We start from the raw sequence: 21,357 nt of genomic DNA, 5'->3' as shown, positions 1-21,357 counted from the left end.
TTTAACCCTGATAAGTGCGAGGTGATTCATTTTGGTAGGACAAATTTGAGTGTGAATTACAGGATCAACGGCAAGGTTCTGAGGAATGTGGAGCAGCAGAGAGATCTTGGGGTTCATATCCACAGATCTCTGAAGGTTGCCACTCAAGTGGATAGAGCCGTGAAGAAGGCCTATAGTGTGTTAGCGTTTATTAACAGGGGGTTAGAGTTTGAGTCGTGGGGTTTGCTGCAACAGTACAGGATCTTGGTGAGACCACATTTGGAATATTGTGTTCAGTTCTGGTCAGCTCACTATAAGAAGGATGTGAAAGCATTGGAGAGAGTGCAGAGGAGATTTACCAGGATGCTGCCTGGTTTGGAGGGTAGGTCTTATGAAGAAAGGTTGAGGGAACTGGGGCTTTTCTCTTTAGAGCGGAGGAGGATGAGAGGCGACTTAATAGAGGTTTATGAGATGATCAGGGGGATAGATAGAGTGGACGTTCAGAGACTATTTCCTCGGGTGGATGTAGCTGTTACTAGGGGGCATAACTATAAGGTTCATGGTGGGAGATATAGAAGGGATGTCCAAGGTCGGTTCTTTACTCAGAGTGGTTGGGGTGTGGAATGGCTTGCCTACTGTGATAGTGGAGTAGGACACTTTAGGAACTTTCAAGTGGTTATTCGATAGGCACATGGAGCACACCAGAATGATAGGGAGTCGCATAGCTTGATCTTGGTTTCGGACAAAGCTTGGCACAACTTCGAGGGCTGAAGGGCCTGTACTGTTTGCTGTACTGTTCTGTGTTCTATCTTTTTGTAGCTTCTTTATGTCCTCTTCACAACTTATTTTCCTATCTACCTTTGTGTTAGCCAATCAATCTTCAATCTATGCCAATATGTTATTCCCTATACCATGAGCTCTTATCTTCTGCAATGACCTTTGATATGATTCTTTATCAAATGCCCCCTGAAAATTGAAGTTCACAACATCCATGGTTTCCCTTTATCCACAGCACATACTATTTCCTCAAAGAACTCCCATAAGTTGACTAAGTATGAATTCCATTTCACAAAACTGTGATTCTGCCTGAATGCAATGAACATATCCAAGTGCCCTACTATATCTTCTTTAATAATGGCTTTGAACTTTCTGTCTATACAAATGTTTAACAAACTGGCCTATAGCTTCCTGCTTTCTGTCTTCCTACCTTTTTGTCTTCCTACCTTTTTGAATGATGGAGTTATATCCACAATCTTCCAATCTCATACCACTTCTCTGGTGACTGTAATTTTCCTGAGATTTTCCTTCCCTTCCATTTTCTGGCATGTTGCTTATATCCTCTATAGTGAAGACTGATAGAAAGTATCTGTTCAATTCATCTGCCATATCTTCTTGTTTTCCATTATCAATTCTCCAGACTCACTTTCTATAGGACCAACACTCATTTTGTGTGTCAATAGAGGTGCTGGGGCAGACATTTCAGAGTGCACAGAATAGATATATAGAGTATTTGAGTAAGAAAAAAGTCCAAAGGATAGGTCTACCAACTGTGGTTAACTAGAAAAGTTAAAGACACTGAAACTGAAGATCATAAAATATTTATTACAAACTTTTTTTTATATTTCTGGCTAGCTTTCTGTCATACTTGCATTTTTCTCTGCTTATTAGCTTTTTGTTAGCATTTATTGTTCCTTGCATTTGGCTAAAATTGTCTGTCCTTGCCTGTCCTTGGCTGGAATTTTACAGTGCCACTAAACGTGAATGGAGTTTTGGCTGGAATGCCAAATTTCCTGTTCTTGCTTGGAATGGGTTCTGCCACAGACAAGATTGGAGAAACCTGCCCATTTTATCCAATCTTCTGACCTGTCCCCTGTCTTTTCACAATTATATGATTTCCTTTAAGTTTCAGTGTCTTTAACTTTTCTAGTTAACCACAGTTGGTAATCTATCCTTTGGACTTTTTTCTTACTCAAATACTCTATATATCTATTCTGTCCACCCTGAAATGTCTGCCCCTATTGACCTATTCCTTAACCCAATTTCCCAATAACTAATAAACTGTTCCTTTTCCACATTTCTCCTTCTGGTGGCTATAAACATTGAGATGCGAATAGTGTAATTCCTTTATCCTCTCTCAATAAACTGTATGTAATCGTTTCTGAGCAATGCAAATATTAACTTTCCACTTACTTTATGGGAAAGGGGCACTGCACCAAATTGGATTTAATATCTAGCTCCTATGTTTTATCCTGTATTTAAATGATTCACAGTTAATTATTGCACTGTTCAGAATGTCTTTTGTGCATTTATAGAATTGTTTGGTAATTTTATAACTTTAGTTTTTTGAAAACTTGCAGGTTAACAGCTACAAGCAAGGTATTGGTTACCAGCTGTTTGGGAACTTGGTTTCTCTGATTCTTGGCATCACTCCAGTTTTGTTCAGACTCTTTCAGCAAAAGGATGTGGAGCAGCTAGTGTCACTGTCAGCCACAGAACTCTTTTTCATTGCATTTGGTTCAAATGTAAATCAAACCGTTATTATGGTCGCATTAAGCTTTGTGGTGCGTGTGTGCCTCATGTGGATTTTTTTCTTTATGCTGTGTGTAGCCGAGCGAACATATAAACAGGTAAGCCTAGAAATTTAAACTTCACTTTCAGCCTGAATACTCTTTCCATGCATAGAACTGAACCCATTTTTCTGACCAATTTAGCCTTGCCTCCTTGATTCTATTTATGAGAACTAAAATGCTATTTGCTTGTTTTGTATATGCTAATTTTCACTTGTTTCATGCTAGTTTTCATGTTTCATCATGTGCTGAGAAGATTCTTGAGAAATTTTGGTGTAAGCCACTTGTTACTATTTCTGAAAATTCTAGACAATTCTGTTTTACTAGACTATGTTAATTCCTGTTGGGCACGTTAAAATCCAGATGAAAGTCTCTGGATTGTTGCTGTTTCAGAAATAATTAAATCTTGATACCTTTTCCATTCCATTTAACATTTGTTTTTGATGAAAAAGTAACTTTTTAAGGAATAATTAAGCAAAGTAATTTCTGTTTTCTAGAGATTGCTATTTGCCAAACTTTTTGGCCACTTAACCTCAGCAAGAAGAGCCAGAAAATCTGAAGTTCCTCATTTCCGTCTCAAGAAGGTGCAAAATATTAAAATATGGCTCTCGTTACGTTCATATCTCAAGGTAAATCTAATTTATTATTGTCATTATAGGGCCAAATGTATTTACTTGGCTATTCTGTTAGACGCTCACTGTAACTCCAGCAAGAGAACTGTGGAATGCTTGAGGCAAGGCTAGTTCCTGATATGCTCAGTTGAAATCACAGTTGGCCTTTTAAAAAAAATTAGTACTTTTCCTGCTCCTTCTCAGGCCAATATGTCAGAGATGCCTGACCAATCTCAAAGACTCATCCCCACAGTAGGCTGAACGTTAGAAACAGGAGTAGACCATTTAGCCTTTTGAGCCTATTTCCACCATTCACTGAACCATAGCTGATCTGCGACCTAACTCCGTATGTTACGTTGGACTCTGATGTGATAAGTAAAAAGAAGGGTCCATAGATGTGGAAATCTGCTGCACCATGGAGGGGGACTCAAGAACCTTTAATCTTTAAAGAGAAACAGTTTTTCAAAGAAAACTTGTTATCAGTGCACTTACACAGATGATGAAGAGTCACATTATACAGATTTTCTGAGGAGGAGACAGGACAGCATATGGCATGCAGACGATGAGTTACATCAATGTTGAAGTGTGCCCCGTGCAAATAAGGTGCTTTCCCGCAGCCTGCAAACTCTGGTGAATGTATTGGTGGACCAGACTCAGCATACTGCTGGAAATTCCAAAGTAGTGTGTATACAGTATTAGAAACAAAATTTGTTAAGATATTTTGCAGAAACACCGATTTTTTTTTTCAATGGGGTAAGTGAATCATTGCATGCCTAGTTGTCTGTGTAGAAACTAACCTGTTGGCCTTAATCTTCCAGTGTCCAGATCATCAGAAACCAGACATGGCTTTGCAAATCACAGCCCCCCCGCCCCCCGCAACACCAATCAGGATGAATGTCAGACAGATAGCAATTTCCCTGCTCCCTGGGACTCTCCAAAAAAATCTGATTCATTTTGACAGCTTCGACTTGCTAAATAGTTACCCAGGAAATGTTAGATTAAAAAGTCCTAGTCTATTTCTGAGTACAGCTAACACCTCTGACTGCATCCCAACTTGACCTCCCAAGTTCCCAACCCATTCTAACCACCTGCCAACAATCCTCCAACTTCCCGACCCAACCTGACTAGCCCCCACCACCTGACCTTCCTTGACCGGATCTGATCAGCTCTCCCTCCGCCCCCAGCTTAACTTGTTTAACTCCCAGTACTGAACTCCCTTCCTGAAATCTGCCAACACATCCTGGCCCAACCCCTTCCCCGACCAGATCTAACTATCCCTCAGTCTGAAATCTGACCACCCTCTGCTTCCTCCTACCACCTGACACAACCTACCACCTCACCTTTTTACCAACCTGCCCAGCTTCCAGTCTACCCACCAACATCCTGCCCAGCTTCCAGTCTACCCACCAACATCCTGCCCAGCTGCCAACTCTACCTACTTGCCTCACTCACCCTACTCTCTTATTTCTTCCCCCTTGTTCTTATAAGACTACAGACAGATTGAGGGAGAGTAGCAGGAAGTTTCACTCAGCAGTTCAGCAAATTTTATACCCCTCCCCAGCACCACTGCTGCAAAGCCACTGGCGAAGGTCCGTGAAATTATGCCTCATATTTGACCGACATTAAACAATAGGAAACCAAAAAATCAAGATAAATCTGTGGTCATACCACCTTAAATTTAAGTAAATACTATTGTTTAATGTCGGTCAAATATGAGGCATAATTTCACGGACCTTCGCCAGTGGCTTTGCTGTATAAAATTTGCTGAACTGCTGAGTGAAAACTTCCTGTACTCTCCCTCAATCTGTCTTAGTCTTATGGAACTAAGGGGGAAGAAATAAGAGAGTAGGGTGAGTGAGGCAAGTAGGATCAGCTGGGCAGGATGTTGGTGGGTAGACTGGAAGCTGGCAGGATGTTGGTGGGTAGACTGGAGCTGGGCAGTGGTAAAAGGTGAGGTGGTAGTTGTCGGTAGGAGGAAGCAGAGAATAAACAAAGATACAGTTGCTGCAGTTGTTTCAGTTACTTGAAAACAACATCTTTGAATTTACTTTATCCAGATTAAGTTGAGATTGTTCCTGTGGATATGTGACATTTTTGTTGAAGACTGTTACCTGGGATTTGGATTCATCATGTGCTGCTTTTACCTGCGGATCAGGCTCTTAGAAGGAGAGGAGCTGAAATCCTTTGTGAGAAAGAACAAGCTTTGAAGGACATTTGTGACTAAGATTAATGCCTTGTTTGCTGAGCCAATTCATAAGATCTATCTTAGTTCTAAATGTCATTTAAGTTTAATGCTTATAATCAACTAAAATTTGCCTGGTAATTCATGTTTAACTTATGTTCATGCTGGGTCATAGAGTATGGAAATACTTTGGGATTCCCTCTTTGTTGAGGGAACTCCTAATAATGTCTAATTCTTACTTTGAGTATAGTTATGTCATAGGTATGACATAACAATTAGGATAGAAGAACGAACTGTGGCTCAAATCAATTTTCATTCATTCTTTACTGATTTTATGAGTGTGAAGAAAGAATAGAAAAGCAGAATATTTTTTAAAAAGGTGTGAAACTTATACATTTTCACGTTCAAAGTGAATACAAAGAATGCAGCAAGCTAGAATGCAAATGGCATGTTGACTTTTGCTGCTAGGGGATTGGGGCGGAGACATAAGGAAAACTTGTTGCAACTGTACTGTTTTTTGCTCAATGGCTGGAACTTTCCAGCTGTTCATTTCAGAGGAACTTCTGGTACAGTCAACAGTGTACCCCCATTGTGGGTTTCATGATGGTGAGGGGTCCATTCAACAGAAAGTCTTATTGACGATGGTGGATCAGAATATCCCACTGCTGTCCAATGACAGGTTGCTTCCGCCATGGCGAAACGCATGGCAGATTGCGTGGAAAATCCCACCCACCATCTGGAATACAATCAGAAGTCACACAACATCAGGTATAATCCAGCAGGTTTATTTGAAATCACAAGGTTTCGGAGCACTACTTCTTCGTTGATGAATGTAGTACATTCTATAAAATTAAAGTATGTTGTAAATGCCAAAATGCATTGTGCTGTTCTGTGCAATCCACATACACATGAATATGTGTAACTATTTGTCTGCAATAAACTCTTAGGTCAGAATTGAACTTGGGTCCCTGGCACTGTGAGGCAGCAGTGCTAACCATTCTGCTGCCCAATGGTAGTGTTTCTGTCCGGTTATGAACTAGATGTTAGGTGAATGTGGCAACCACTATATGACAGAAACACTCTCTTTATTTATTTTATTTATTAGTGTCACAAATAGGCTTACATTAACACTGCAATGAAGTTAGTATGAAAATCCTGTAGTCACCACACACTGGCACTGTTCAGGTATGCAGGGAGAACTTAGCAGGGCCAGTGCACCTAACCAGCATGTCTGTGGGAGGAAACCAAAGCACCTCAAGGAAACCCATGCTGACATTGAGAGAACACCAAACTCCACACAGATAGCGACAGATAATTCAAGCTGGGAATTGAACCCGGATCCCTGTCGCAGAAATGCAGCAATGCTAACCACTGTGTCACAGCTGAAACCCATCTGGTCTAGATACACCCATAGTACTGTTGAGGGAGTTCAGGATTCTGATCAAGTGACAATGAAGGAATAATGGTGTTGTTCCAATTCATGAAGGTGTGTGACTTGGAGTGCAACTCGCAGATGGTGGTATCTAAATTCATTTGCTGCCTTTCTTCTAGGTAGTCGAGGTTGCAGGCTTGGCAGTTGCCATCAAAGGAGGGTTGGTGAATTGCTGCAGTGCATCTTGTAGATGGTACTTAATGTTCCACTACATTATTAGTGGAGAGAGACATGTTTAATGTTTAAAACTTGAATAATTCTGATGGAAGGGCAGTTAGTATTGTTTGTTATCAGACAAGATAAACTCTGTCAATGTCCATATGTGATGTACATGATGTTGATGTAATGCAATTGTTTTTATTTGGTTGAAAACTATTGCTATAAAAGCAAAATTAGAAATTTTGTAATGCTTATATGGTGTAATTGGCATTCTATTATGTGTAACATTGTGTAATTCTAATTTTATTAATAGTTTATATTATTTTTGAAGCATTGCATATTTTCTTGCACTCTAAATAGTTTGCCTCTTCATTCTGAACCACAGAACACTTACTAACCTTTTATTTGTTGAATTGTTTCAGTTACTTTTACTGTTATCCTGTTGCCATATCCATTCTCACTTATCTTCAGTTTCCATGCTAAGCTTTTCCTTCCTTTTTTAAATTGTAAACAAGTCCCAACAGTCTTTAATGGAAGATGTTGTATCAAGACAATGTTGTCGAGGAGAATACTGAGATACAGGCTGTTAGACTAGACGGGATTGAGGTTCGTAAGGAGGAAGTGTTAGCAATTCTGGAAAGTATGAAAATAGGTAAGTCCCCTGGGCCAGATGAGACTTACCCTAGGATTCTCTGGGAGGCTAGGGAGGAGATTGTAGAGCCTTTGGCTTTGATCTTTAGGTCGTCATTGTCTTCAAGAATAGTGCCAGAAGACTGGAGGATAGCAAATGTTGTTCGCTTGTTCAAGAAGGGGAGTGGAGACAACCCTGCTAATTACAGACCAGTGAACCTTACTTCTGTTGTGGGCAAAGTTTTGGAAAGGATTATAAGAGATAGGATTTATAATCATCTAGAAAGGAATAATTTGATTAGGGATAGCTAACACGGTTTTGTGAAGGGTAGGTCATGCCTCACAAACCTTATTGAGTTCTTTGAGAAGGTGACCAAAGAGGTGAATGAGGGTAAAGCGCTTGATGTGGTGTACAGAGGTGATAGTGGATGCCTTACTGATTACCGAAATCCGCTGGATTCCGGGGAAGTGCCGGAAGATTGGAAAACGGCTAATGTTACGCCGCTGTTTAAAAAAGGTAGCAGACAAAAGGCAGGGAATTATAGGCCGGTTAGTTTAACGTGTGTAGTTGGAAAAATGTTCGAATCCGTCATCAAAGAAGAAATAGCGAGGCACCTGGAAAGGAATGGTTTGATAAAACAGACGCAGCACGAATTCGTTAAGGGGAAGTTGTGTTTGACGAATTTATTGGATTTCTATGAGGATGTGACTAGTGCGGTAGACAGAGGGGAACCAGTGGATGTGGTGTTTCTAGATTTTTCAAAAGGCATTTGATAAGGTGCCGCACAAAAGGTTGCTTCAGAAGGTTAGGGTGCACGGAGTTGGGGGTAAGGTGTTAGCGTGGATAGAGGATTGGTTGTCTAATAGGAAGCAGAGAGTTGGTATCAATGGGTACTATTCTGATTGACGGTTGGTGACTAGTGGAGTGCCGCAGGGATCGGTGCTGGGGCCTCAGCTATTTACCATTTATATAGATGATCTGGAGGAGGGGGCTGAGTGTAGGGTGACGAAATTTGCTAAGACACGAAGATGAGTGGAAAAGCAAATTGTGCGGAGGGTGTGGAAAGTCTGCAGAGGGATCTGGATAGGCTGAGCGAGTGGGCGAGGACCTGGCAGATGGAGTACAATGTTAGCAAGTGTGAGGTTATCCACTTTGGCAGAAATAATAGTAGGAGGGATTACTATTTAAAGGGCGAAAAGCTGCAGCATGCTACGGTGCAGAGGGACCTGGGGGTCCTTGTGCATGAGTCGCAAAAACCCAGTCTGCAGGTGCAGCAGGTGATCAAGAAGGCGAATGGTGTGCTGGCCTTTATAGCGAGGGGGATAGAATATAAAAGCAGGGAGGTCTTGCAACTGTACAGGGCACTGGTGAGGCCGCAGCTGGAGTACTGTGTGCAGTTTTGGTCGCTGCACTTGCGCAAGGATATTTTGGCCTTGGAGGGAGTGCAGAGGAGGTTCACTAGGCTGATACTGGAGATGAGGGGATTGGACTATGAGGAGAGACTAAATAGACTGGGTCTGTACTCGTTGGAGTTTAGAAGGATGAGGGGGGATCTTATAGAGACGTATAAGATAATGAAAGGGATGGATAGGGTAGAGGTAGAGAGATTCTTCCCGCTTAGAAAGGATAGCAGGACTAGAGGGCACAGCCTCAAGATAAGGGGGGAGGGCAGTTTAGATCGGAGTTGAGGAGGAACTTCTTCACTCAAAGGGTGGTGAATCTCTGGAATTCTCTGCCCGTTGAAGTGGTGGAGGCTACCTCACTAAATATATTTAAGTCACGGGTAGATAGGTTTTTGACAGACAAGGGAATTAAGAGTTATGGGGAGAGAGCGGGAAAGTGGAACTGATCCACTTCAGATCAGCCATGATCTTATTGAATGGCGGGGCAGGCTCAAAGGGCTAGATGGCCTACTCCTGCTCCTATTTCTCATGTTCTTATATGGATTTCAGTAAAGTATTTGATAAGGTTCCCCAGAAGATATGGAGGCATAGGATTGAGGGTGATTTAGTGGTTTGGATCAGAAATTGGCTAGCTGTCAGAAGACAGAGGGTGGTGGTTGATGGGAAATGTTCATCCTGGAGTTCAGTTCTAGTGGTGTACCGCAAGGATCTGTTTTGGGGCCACTGCTGTTTCTCATTTTTATAAATGACCTGGATGAGGGCGTAGAAGGATAGGTTAGTAAATTTGCAGATGACATTCAAGTCGGTGGAGTTGTGGACAGTGCAGAAGAATGTTGCAGGTTACAGAGGGACATAGATAAGCTGCAGAGCTGGGCTGAGAGGTGGCAACTAGAATTTAATGTGGAAAAGTGTGAAGTGATTCACTTTGGAAGGAATAACAGGAATACAGAGTACTGAGCTAATGGTAAGTTACTTGGTAGTGTGGATGAGCAGAGAGATCTCGGTGTCCGTATGCATAGATCCCTGAAGTTGGCTCCCAGGTTGATAGGGTTGTCAAGAAGGCATATGGTGTGTTGGCTTTTATTGGTAGAGGGATTGAGTTTCGGAGCCATGAGGTCATGTTGCAGCTGTACAAAATTCTGATGTGGCTGCACTTGGAGTATTGTGTACAGTTCTGGTCACCACGTTATGGGAAGGATGTAGAAGCATTGGAAAGGGTGCAGATGAGATTTACCAGGATGTTGCCTGGCATGATGGGAAGGTCTTAGGAGGAAAGGCTGAGGGACTTGAGGCTGTTCTCAGTGGAAGAAGGTTAAGAGGTGACTTAATAAAGGCATAAAAGTTGATCAGAGGATTAGATAGGGTGGACAGTGAGAGCCTTTTTCCTCGGATGGAGATGGCTAGCATGAGGGGACACAGCTTTAAATTGAGGGGTGATAGATATAGGACAGATGTCAGAGGTAGGTTCTTTACTCAGAGTAGTAAGGGCATGGAATGCCCTGCCTGCAACAGTAGTGGAGTTGCCAATATTAAGGGCATTTAAATGGTCACTGGATAAACATATGGATGATATTGGAATAGTATAGGTTAGATGGGCTTTAGATTGGTTTCACAGATCAGCATAACATCGAGGGCCGATGGGCCTGTACTGCGCTGTAATATTCTATGTTCTAATAAATAATGACTATTGATCCATTTTCCAGCTAATAATTTACAAACATTTTTAATACTCCTTCTGGTTTCTGCACATTATTATTGTTTATTGCATATTGTCTTATTTGCATATAATGTGTGCACATGATTTAAAAGTCATTTTTGTACATGTTTATTTAAAGTACTAACTCAGTTATTAATCTCTTGACAGAGACGTGGTCCACAGCGATCAGTAGATGTAATTGTTTCATCTGCATTCCTATTGACTCTTTCTGTAGTATTTATTTGCTGTGCACAGGTAAGAATTGTTAGGACACTTAGTAACATTTCACTAACTGAAACATTTTAATTGTCTGATTATTTTTTGTTCTTTCACCCATTATTCTGCTGCTTCTGAATAACATAGGCTATTAGCTATAGGACTGTTCATAGCTGGGACAGTTTTAAGAACATAAGAATATAAGAAATAGGAGCAGGAGTAGGCCATCTAGCCCTTCGAGCCTGCCCCGCCATTCAATAAGATCATGGCTGATCTGTCGTGGCTCAGTTCCACTTTCCCGCCCTCTCCCCATAACCCTTAATCCCCTCTCTTATCAAAAACCCATCAACCCGCGTCTTAAAAATATTTAGCGAGGCAGCCTCCACCACTTCAACGGGCAGAGAATTCCAGAGATTCACCACCCTTTGAGTGAAGAAGTTCCTCCTCAACTCCGTTCTAAACCGCCCCCCCTTTATCTTGAGGCTGTGCCCCCTAGTCCTACTGTCCTTTCTGAGCGGGAAGAGTCTCTCCACCTCTATCCTATCCATCCCATTCATCATCTTATACGTCTCAATGAGATCTCCCCTCATTCTTCTAAACTCTAACGAGTACAAGCCTAGTTTATTCAGCCTCTCCTCATAGCTCAACCCCCTCAACTCCGGTATCAGCCTAGTAAACCTCCTCTGCACTCCCTCCAAGGCCAAAATATCTTTGCGCAGGTGCGGCGCCCAAAACTGCACACAGTACTCCAGCTGCGGCCTCACCAATGCCCTATACAGCCGCAGCAAGACCTCCCTACTTTTATATTCAATCCCCCTCGCTATGAAGGCCAGCATCCCATTCGCCTTCCTGACCACCTGCTGTACCTGCAAGCTGGGTTTTTGCGACTCATGCACAAGGACCCCGAGGTCCCTCTGCACCGTCGCATGCTGCAGTTTTTTACCACGTAAGTAATAGTCCTTCCTACCATTATTCCTACCAAAGTGGACCACCTCACACTTGCCAACATTAAATTCCATTTGCCATTTCCTGGCCCATTTGCCCAGCCTATCTAGATCCTTCTGCAGACTCTCCACACCCTCCGCACAATTTGCCGTTCCCCCAATCTTGGTGTCATCAGCAAATTTCGACACCCTACACTCAGTTTTTCATTGAGGTTAAGTAATTACTGATTGTTGCTATTAAACTCCTGAACAGGAAACTTGTGAAAAAAATCAGAATTATTGACCAGCAAAATAGCAGATGATAAACAAAAGAATGTTAGAGACCAAATCAGAAACTCCAAGGTATGAAGTTAACCTGGACCCCAACTTTTACTTTTGATTTTTGGCAATAGAGTGAGCATAAGGTATTTCAGTCCAGGTATGATGCAAGTGATCCACTGGGAAGCTTTTATCAAAACAAACTGTATTTAAGAACACAGAATATAGCAAAACAATTAGCATAACTTTTACCAATTAAAATACTTAAACATGAACAAAGTATAATTGTTAACAGCTAGCTATTTCTCTTGTTCCAATTTAAAACAATATGCCTCCTTCAATAATTTGTGCACATACACTTAGTTTCTGTTTCTGTTGTTAGTCTGCTCTGTAGCCTTTCACTCATCCTTCAAACCAAAATCTATCATGTTCATATTTCTCGGTATTAAATTGCCACTTGGCCATCATTCTAAAATGCCTGTATCCACTTGAAGTACATCACTACCTTCCTCATAGTTCATACTACTTGCAAATTTTAAAATTGTGCCCTATATACCCAAGTCCAAGTCATTAATATATATCAAGTAAAACAGTAGCCCTAGTTCTGATCCCTGGAGAAAACCACTGCAAATCTTCCAGTCCAGAAAACAACCAGTTACCACCTCCCTGATTCTGTCATTCCGCCATTAACTTCATATTGATGGATTATGGTCCCTTTAATTCTATGTGCCTAAAATTTGCTGACCAGTCAACCATATATCACTTCTTCAAATGTATTTTGGAAGTCCATGTACATAACAATAGTTGCATTACCTTCATTAACTCTCTCTGTTACATTGAAAAAAAACTTTAATGTTCTAACCACTTTCTCTTTATCAAGATATATGATCATTTCATTCTTAATTAGATGCAATAGAATTTTCCCTGCTACAGATGTTAAGGTAACTGGTCTATAATCTTAATTAGTTTTGTCTTCCTTTTTAGCTGCTTGTTCCCAGCACACATCCATGAAATATTTTTAGGACCTCACCAATTTCTTCCTTTATCTCCCTCAGGATTCAAGGATGTGTTCTATTGGATCCTGGCACTTTATTTTTGTTTAGAGTAATAGTTCACTAACATTTTCCTTTTATACATCATATTGTTTGCTTTACTCTAAATAATTTCAAGATTCATCTCCCTTCTGACCTTTTTTAGTAAAGGCTAGTGCAGTCCATGTAATTATTTTAACGTCAACAATTGACAATTGTTTCAGATGTTCTACTATTAGCATAATTCTTATTTTACTGTGTTACAATCTGGTGATGAGGGGTACAATGGCTCCACTCTTTTCCTGGGTGGCACAGTGGTTAACATTGCTGCCTTAGAGTGCCAGGGACCCAGATTCAATTTCAGCTGTGGGTGAGTATCTGTGTGGAGTTTGCACTTTCTTCCTGTGTCTGTGTGGGTTTCCTCCGGGTGCTCCCATTTCTTCCCACAATCCAAAGATATGCAGGTTAGGGGATTAGCAGTGTAAATATGTGGGGTTATTGGGCCTGGGTGGTATTGTGGCTAGTACAGACTCAATGGGCCAAATGGCCACTTTCTGTACTGTAGGGATTCTATGATTCTATTCCTCATTTGACTGCAAGTATTTTTTACATAAAAGAATATGCTTGCCAATTCAGTGAGTATTTAATAGCTTATGCACTGTGATTGTAAAAGACATAGACAGGTTTCTCACTTAGTTTACCTTATCATGTTCTTAACTTACTTTGTTTTCTTTTTAATCTTCTGCTTCCTTTTTTCATCTAGGGATGGGCAATAAATGCTGGCTGACCAGTGACACCCATGTCCCATGAATGAATAAAAAATAAGTTTTTACAAGCTTGTTTCTAACCTTTTATATTCATTGCATCTTAAACCTTTTTTTTAATGGAATATACTTGTACATTACAATATATTTGAAAACATCAAGCTGTTGCTCTTGAATACTGTTTGCCAATGTTTACATGTACTTCACCTCAGTTCAGCTAGACCACTCCTAGTTTAAAACTTGTCCTAATCTAATCTGGTGTTCTGGTTTTTGGACTGATGTTCTCCTTTTCTACTGGATCTTTAAATCGTACTGCAGTAATATTTCCCAAAGTGCTTGCTAACATTTGTCTTCATCACTCAGAACCAGATCTACCATGCCATTGTAGATCTACTAGCATAGCGTGGTCAGGTTAATCCCAATTGGGAACATTCCTGAATGGGAAAAGCAAGGAACTGTTTATCATTGCTGTTAGTGTTCAGCTGGGAGTAATGGGAAACTTTGTGCAGAAGAACATGTGAAGGCTATTGTACTTCTACACAAAGGTAATAAATTGTAGATGATACGTGATGCATTGAAAGTATGTTCTCTGCCATTAATGAACATATTTACTAAAATGTGCTACAGTAAGGTGTTGCTGCGTGCCGATACCTTGTTTGCCTGGAAAGGCCAATTTAATTTCTTGTATTGAATAGCCACATGGAGTTTCTGGAGGTGGCACTCACTGCCAAAGCCACCCCCCTCTGTGGAAATGGATTATAGCTTTCATGGCACTAACATGATACCAAAAAGCTGGATCTTCCTTTGTTGAACTACAGACAGTAACATCTCACTTGAAGAGTTAAGTTTGTGAGCTTGTTGCCCGAAAGAAGCAGCAGCATCATAAGTTGCATTGAACAACATTGGTACAAACAGAAGATGTCTGTTGGATCCTCTCCTGCAGGAAGGCAGATTCTCCAAAGGATTCTGCTAATACTGGGATTCTATATAATAAAGGTTTTGGTTAGCAGGAAAATGTTGACAGATGGAAGTGCAAATCTATTGCATTGGTAAATTGACTAATATGGAAAATCTATCCTCTAATCTTTAATAAAGATCATGTAAGGCACATTAGCTAACTGGAGCCACATTTATACCTAAAGAGTGAGACATGTAGCTGATAAGAAAGGATTTACTGTAAATTGCAACTTGCATTTTGGTTACCAAACGAAGTGTGCATAGTACATATATTCCCAAAGACATGCTTTGTCAGCTGTCATTTTTTAATAAGAGAATAACATTTGAAATCTTCAGCTAAATGCTGAGGAGGTCTATTGGATCTCCTGAACAACGTTTATATCTAGCTTTACATTGGACTAGACCCCCTGCTGAGTTTTAAAATCCAATAAAATCATTGCTCTTGATTTAATCTACTTTTTCTCTTTTGTAGCTGCTTCACATCCATGAGACATTCCTTGATTTTCACTATAATTGGGAACTAGTGATCTGGTGTATCTCATTAACATTGTATCTACTGAGATTTGTCATGCTAGGATCTGAGACAAACAACAAGTACAGCAATACCTCGATCTTACTGACAGAGCAGGTAACTAAATATTCTTCTGTTGCTTCGAATATATGAAAACATCAATGGGCGTGATTCCCCTGTCTTGTGGTGGGACCTATTATAAGTGAGAATGAAAAATTTGGCATTCCAGCCAAAACTCCATTCATTCTCAGCAGCACCTGAAGATCCTGACTGCAAATGAGGACGGAAGATTTTGGCCAATCTCATTTGATTGTTCCTGTCTGCTATTTAGCTCCTAGTTTAGCATTTGTACATATTATATGCTGAGAAATCTAATTTTAATGGCATGTTGAAAAGCTAGATAATGGAGATCTCCCAGTTTGACTGTAAAGAGCCATCAACCTGTCTTTAATCAAAGAATTTTTGATTCTAGAGATAAAAGTTATTGTATTAAAGTGCTAATGAAAATAAAGACCCAATTTGAAGAAATGTCATTTAGCCCTTCAAATCTTGTCCCACTGTACTATCCCATTACATTTCAGTATCATATTTTGCTGCAGTTTTTTTTATATTGGGCGCATTTTATTGCATATTTGTCTGCACTTTTTACTTTTTCATAATATTACTATTCCTAATGATCAGACTAGAATTAATTGACTAGCATTAGCTAGCCATGTAATAAAGGTTTACAGCCAAAATTAATTGACAGGTTTTATATTCTGTTGTACCTCAGTTAATACAGTAGCATTTTTGTGGTGAGTACTATTTCAGGTTGTCTTACAAAATCGTTTCCAATGTGATAGGAATTGGAATTAATTTAAAGACTAATCTAAATTTCTTGTGTTGTTGCTAGTAGTAAAGGCATGTTAATATCTTGTACTGGTTTATTATTTATTAATATCACAAGTAAGTTTGCATGAACACTACAATGAAGTTACTGTGAAAATCCCCTAGTCACAAAACTCTGGTGCCTGTTTGGGTCAGTGCACTTAACCATCACATCTTTGGATTGTGGGAGGAAACTGGTGCACCTGGAGGAAACACATGCAGACATGGGGAACATGCAAACTTCACACAGGGACCCAAGCTGGGAATTAAACCCAGGTCCTTGGCTCTGTGAGGCAGCAGTGGTAACCACTTATCCTAAGCAAATAATTTTTAAATATGTACTTCAGTCTTCTGTTTTAATTGTGTACATTGACAAACAACAAAGGAAACAAAATTATTTTAAAGTAATGACAATTTACTACCTGTACATGTCTCTGCTCTTTTGCTAGATTAATTTATACTTGAAGATGGAAAAGAAACCTAATAAAAAAGAAGAACTCAATTTAGTGAACAATGTTTTGAAGCTTGCAACCAAGTTGCTGAAGGTAGACAATAGTAAGATTACAAAGCCTGCTTGTCTCATGACTACACCTAATAGCACAATAACTTCAGTTTTACATTGTGACTACATGTGGCTAATTTATCATGTGAAATGTAGAAATGTGATATATTCTGGAATTCCCTACCTGACAACATTGTGGATGTACCTTTACAGATTGAAGTTGTTCAAGTAGAAAACCTACAATCAGCCACTCTGGGCAATTAAGAGTGAGCAATAAGGATGTGTTTGTTATGAGCATTATGCATGTGCTGTTCTATAGCTCAACTCTGTTTTCTCATTGTGAGCAACAGAGTAGGTGTTTGTTTAGTGTATATGATTGAGAAATGATTTTAACGCATTGACAGTGCCCTGCATGTTTTGTTTACTTCAGCAATGTTCATTGTCATTTTGTTTATAAAATTCACCTTCTGCTCGACCCAACCTCATTGCCCGAAGCCTGAGTCTGACTGAGATGCTGCTTTGAAAACCCACTTTCTTCACTGAGTGAAATATAGCTCCAGCTGATCTGCTTCTCCATTCCCCAAGAATCTCTCTCTTACTGCATCATAATTCAGTCAATTAAACATAGAACGTTACAGCACAGTTACAGGCCCTTTGGCCCTCACTGTTGTGCTGAGCTATGTCCAATCCCAAGATCAAGCTTTTCTACTCCCTGTAATTCTGGTGTACTCCATGTGCCTATCCAATAACCGCTTGAAAGTTCTTAAAGTGTCCGACTCCACTATCACAGCAGGCAGTGCATTCCATACCCCAACCATTCTCAGTGAAGAATCTACCTTGGACATCCCCCCCTATATCTCCCACCATGAACCTTATAGTTAATCAGTTCATACTTACCAGGATTAAACTCCACCTGCTACTTTTCAGCCCAGCTCTGCATCCTATCAATGTCTTTTTGCAGCCTTCAAGAGCCCTCCACCTTATCCACTGCTCCACCAATCTTACTGTCATCACAAATTTACTAACCCAAATTCAAATTATGAACAATTAAAACAGTTGACTCCAAATTACATTGCTAATTCACATTATCCAAGCATTCGCGTTTTAGATGTGATCTTGAGTTGGCTTCCATCGGTTTTGCTCAACTGGTAATGCTGAGGATCTAACTCCACACCTCTCCTCTGGTCTGGAAGGTTCTAAAACTCAAATCGGTCCCTGCAAAATTTTTCAAGACCTTGTTTCTCCAAATTGCTTTCTCACGTTGAAACTGCAGTAGAGACAAAACATTTTCTTAGACATTCACAAGTTAATCAGCCAAAATTATGCTAATACATAAAAATGAAGATCATCACACCAGGGCATCACCAGGGAAAAGTTGCAGTTAATTTAAGTCTCTGTGTTTACATTTTGCTTTCAGTTTATTAATTTTATATATAATCAATTTCATTGCACATTAGGGCTCAGACTAAGTGTGGTCTTTTAAGAGAAAGTGGATTAGAAGACATGGGATAATTGGACTCTGGCATGCTGATGTAATTTGAATGTATTTTAATGTCTGTCTTTATTTTTGTACAGTACTTTTGATTTTAAATTGTGATCCATAGTTTAAATAGCTGATCATTAATTTGGGGAGCAGAGTTTATTGAAGATTAGACATTTTTCTGTAGTAAAAGCTTGAAATACTTAGAACTATTGAAATGTTATAGCACCACCACTGACAGGATGGTGTAATAACAACATTACCCATTAACTTTAGCAGTTTCATCATAAATATTAAATTGATTAATTGGAAAGTTGACAGGAAAATGTAACCAAAACAAGATGACAGTTTTATAATTTTTTATTAATTGAAGACTATAGGTAGGATTCTCTGGCCTCACCAAGCTGCCTTTCTTGTGGCAGGATGATGGTGGGATCTTCTGGTTCTACCGCTATCAATGGGACTTCCCATTGATTTCACCCCATGCTGCCAGAAAACTTGCAGTGGGGGTGCACCAATATCAGGACTAGAAGTTCTGGCCAGTGTCTATAGTGATATTCACTGTCTAATGAATTATTCAGTCAATGCTTTAAATATTTTATGTAACTATTAATGTGTCTCAAACTCTCTTTTTGTAATACTGAAAAATATATTTTACTTTTAGGAGTTGGATACCCCATTTAGATTATATGGACTGACAATGAATCCGCTGCTGTACAACATCACCCAGGTTGTGATCCTTTCAGCTGTGTCTGGCGTTATAAGTGATCTGTTGGGTTTTAATCTAAAGGTCAGTTTCCTCAGACCAAAAGAGAGGAGCAATTTAACCGTCTTACCTAATGAATATTTCTGTTGGTCATATTTTTAGTAGTGTAATAAATTAGTATAAGCTCTTGGTTTAATTATATTCAGAATAGTCATGTAATTGTAACAATATGTAACACAGCTATAATTTAGACATTTTAAATTTGATGTGGTGTAATTAGTTGAAATACAATGAGTATATCATTATAGTGAGTGCAGAATGGTGTCTGTATTTCAACATATGAGCCCTGACTTTCTGCTGCTGCACCTTTTGTTACTTTGTCAGAAATATGTATTTCCCTTAGGAGCAGCTACAGGAAGAAAAGTTCAATAAATGAAATGAAATATATAGCTATTGCTGCATGTTGGTGATTGATTTTCATTGATTGATTCTCAGGGCTGTCCCTCTTTAGGTCACAAAATTGCATTTTCCTGAGCCATTGTAGTTAGTGACATTTCCCTGTAGTTTGGCTATGTTCACTTCCTGGACAACATCTAATGAATTAACAGATGGTGTGAAACTTGGAATTTTTCATTTGCTTCATGCTCAATGTTGATATCCTAAGAAGCATTTTATTCCAGCCCAATTGAAATCCAAATGCATTACAGCCACTTTTGAATTGGTATCAGAGATTGTTTTATGGTTTACTATACTTGCTACTTATGAATTCTCTATGAAATAACTTTAAATTGAAGCATGAGACTTTATAAATGCATTACAAAATTACATTCTCAGTAAACATCAGTGTGAAATACATCCCAAAGGAGGAATTTTCATTGTATTAACGCATTGAAATATATGTACGGGCGTACAGAATTTTGGCTTGAGGTAGATATGCTGTTAATATTTTACACTGCAACTGGAATTTAAATTGTAAAAACAGGTGACAAGCTATTGCTTAATGAGTGGTATTCCAAAAGTAACAAAACACAGTTGGTATCAAGAATAGGGATAATTGCACCAAGTAAGAAGATAGCGATAATACAAATTTAAAAATGTACTTATTATTTGATTTATTTCTGTTAAATCCTAGCTTTGGAAGATAAAATCCTGATATGCTGGATTGGAATCATATCCACATGGGACAATTTCTTAATGTGGGCATCTACAGCTGATAACGCCACTTCTGACATATCGAAGTGCTTACATCTACATTTGTGCAATTTATATTTTATCTGTTACATGTTTTACTTTTTTGCACTTGTAAATCAAAACAGGTTGATAACTGAAAAAAAGACAAGTATTACTTTGAGGTCAGTTTTATTAAGGAAATGTATGTAGCAGGTCAAAAAAGAACAAAGCCTTTTGATATATTCTACTTACAGCAATAAAGCTTTATGCCAGCCATTGTTAAAGGTGTTTTGTTAGAAACAACTTTAAAAAACAAGCAAGAAGTGTATTCCTTCAAACAATGGACTGGCAATACAGCTCCTGACTCTGCATCTGCACTTTCTAATGTGACTTTTTTTTAAGTATGCAAGTGAAACCTAGCTATGAAATCACTACACACTTTTTGTTTTTTAATTTAGATGCTGTTAATGACTGAAGTGCATATTGATGGATGTAATAAGACTATTATTACTGAAAGTTAAACAGCGTACAGCTTTGTATGCCTATGAAAACATTAAGATTCTGTTTTCAGTGAAGTATGGCAGTGAACAAGTTGTATGTGACAGACAAAGCAATTTCATAGTGAAAAATTGTCTGGTAAACAATTTCATTGATGATGGTTGGTGCTGATAGCATCGGAGTTTCTTACCAACAGATGGGATAACTGACATTGCTTTTGAAGGAATAAATACTGTGACTAAGTTGCAATGTTCTCTTTGATAAGAGGGGAGGGGAGGGGAGGGGAGGAGAAGAAGGAGAGGGGAGGGGAGGAGAAGAAGGAGGGGGAGGAGGGGGGAGGGGAGGGGAGGAGAAGAAGGAGGGGGAGGAGGGGAGAGGGGAGGAGAAGAAGGGGGGAGGGGAGGGGGGAGGAGAAGAAGGGGGGGAAGAAGGGGGGAGGGGAAGAAGGGGGGGAGGGGAGTAGAAGAAGGGGGGAGGGGAGGAGAAGGAGGGGGGGAGTAGAAGAAGGGGGGGGGAGGGGAGGGGAGTAGAAGAAGGGAGGGGGGAGAGGGGAGGGGAAGAAGGAGGGGGGAGGGGAGGAGAAGGAGGGGGAGAGGGGAAGAAGGGGGGAGGGGGGAGAGGGGAGGGGAAGAAGGAGGGGGGAGGGGAGGAGAAGGAGGGGGGAGAGGGGAAGAAGGGGGGAGGGGAGGAGAAGAAGGGGGGGGAGGGAAGGGGAGGGGAGGAAGGAGGGGGGAGGGGAGGAGAAGGAGGGGGGAGAGGGGAGGAGAAGAAGGGGGGAGGAGAGGGGAGGAGA

The 21,357-nt window shown here is 40.1% G+C and overlaps 1 protein-coding gene across 8 annotated transcripts in view; it reads left to right on the top strand.

The window, feature by feature from the left end:
• LOC145355394 (protein PHTF2) overlaps positions 1-20,796 on the top strand; it is a 112,547-nt gene extending 91,751 nt beyond the window's left edge. For 6 of the 8 annotated variants that reach the window (XM_080207442.1, XM_080207437.1, XM_080207438.1 and 3 more), the window contains 7 exons: positions 2,337-2,606; positions 3,044-3,175; positions 10,829-10,915; positions 15,303-15,458; positions 16,658-16,753; positions 18,855-18,980; positions 20,029-20,796. In XM_080207442.1, coding sequence (XP_080063568.1) covers positions 2,337-2,606; positions 3,044-3,175; positions 10,829-10,915; positions 15,303-15,458; positions 16,658-16,753; positions 18,855-18,980; positions 20,029-20,049 — 888 coding nt within the window. In that variant the 3' untranslated portion in view covers positions 20,050-20,796. The remainder of the gene's footprint in view (positions 1-2,336; positions 2,607-3,043; positions 3,176-10,828; positions 10,916-15,302; positions 15,459-16,657; positions 16,754-18,854; positions 18,981-20,028) is intronic. The other 2 variants (XM_080207443.1, XM_080207444.1) reach the window with 2 other exon arrangements.
• Positions 20,797-21,357: the final 561 nt, after the last annotated feature.

Source organism: Carcharhinus amblyrhynchos, chromosome 19, assembly GCF_965287045.1.
Source record: "Carcharhinus amblyrhynchos chromosome 19, sCarAmb.v2.hapA, whole genome shotgun sequence".
Classification (NCBI taxonomy): domain Eukaryota; kingdom Metazoa; phylum Chordata; class Chondrichthyes; order Carcharhiniformes; family Carcharhinidae; genus Carcharhinus; species Carcharhinus amblyrhynchos.
Note: the sequence above shows the minus strand (reverse complement) of the source record. Positions and strands in the feature narration are given on the sequence as shown.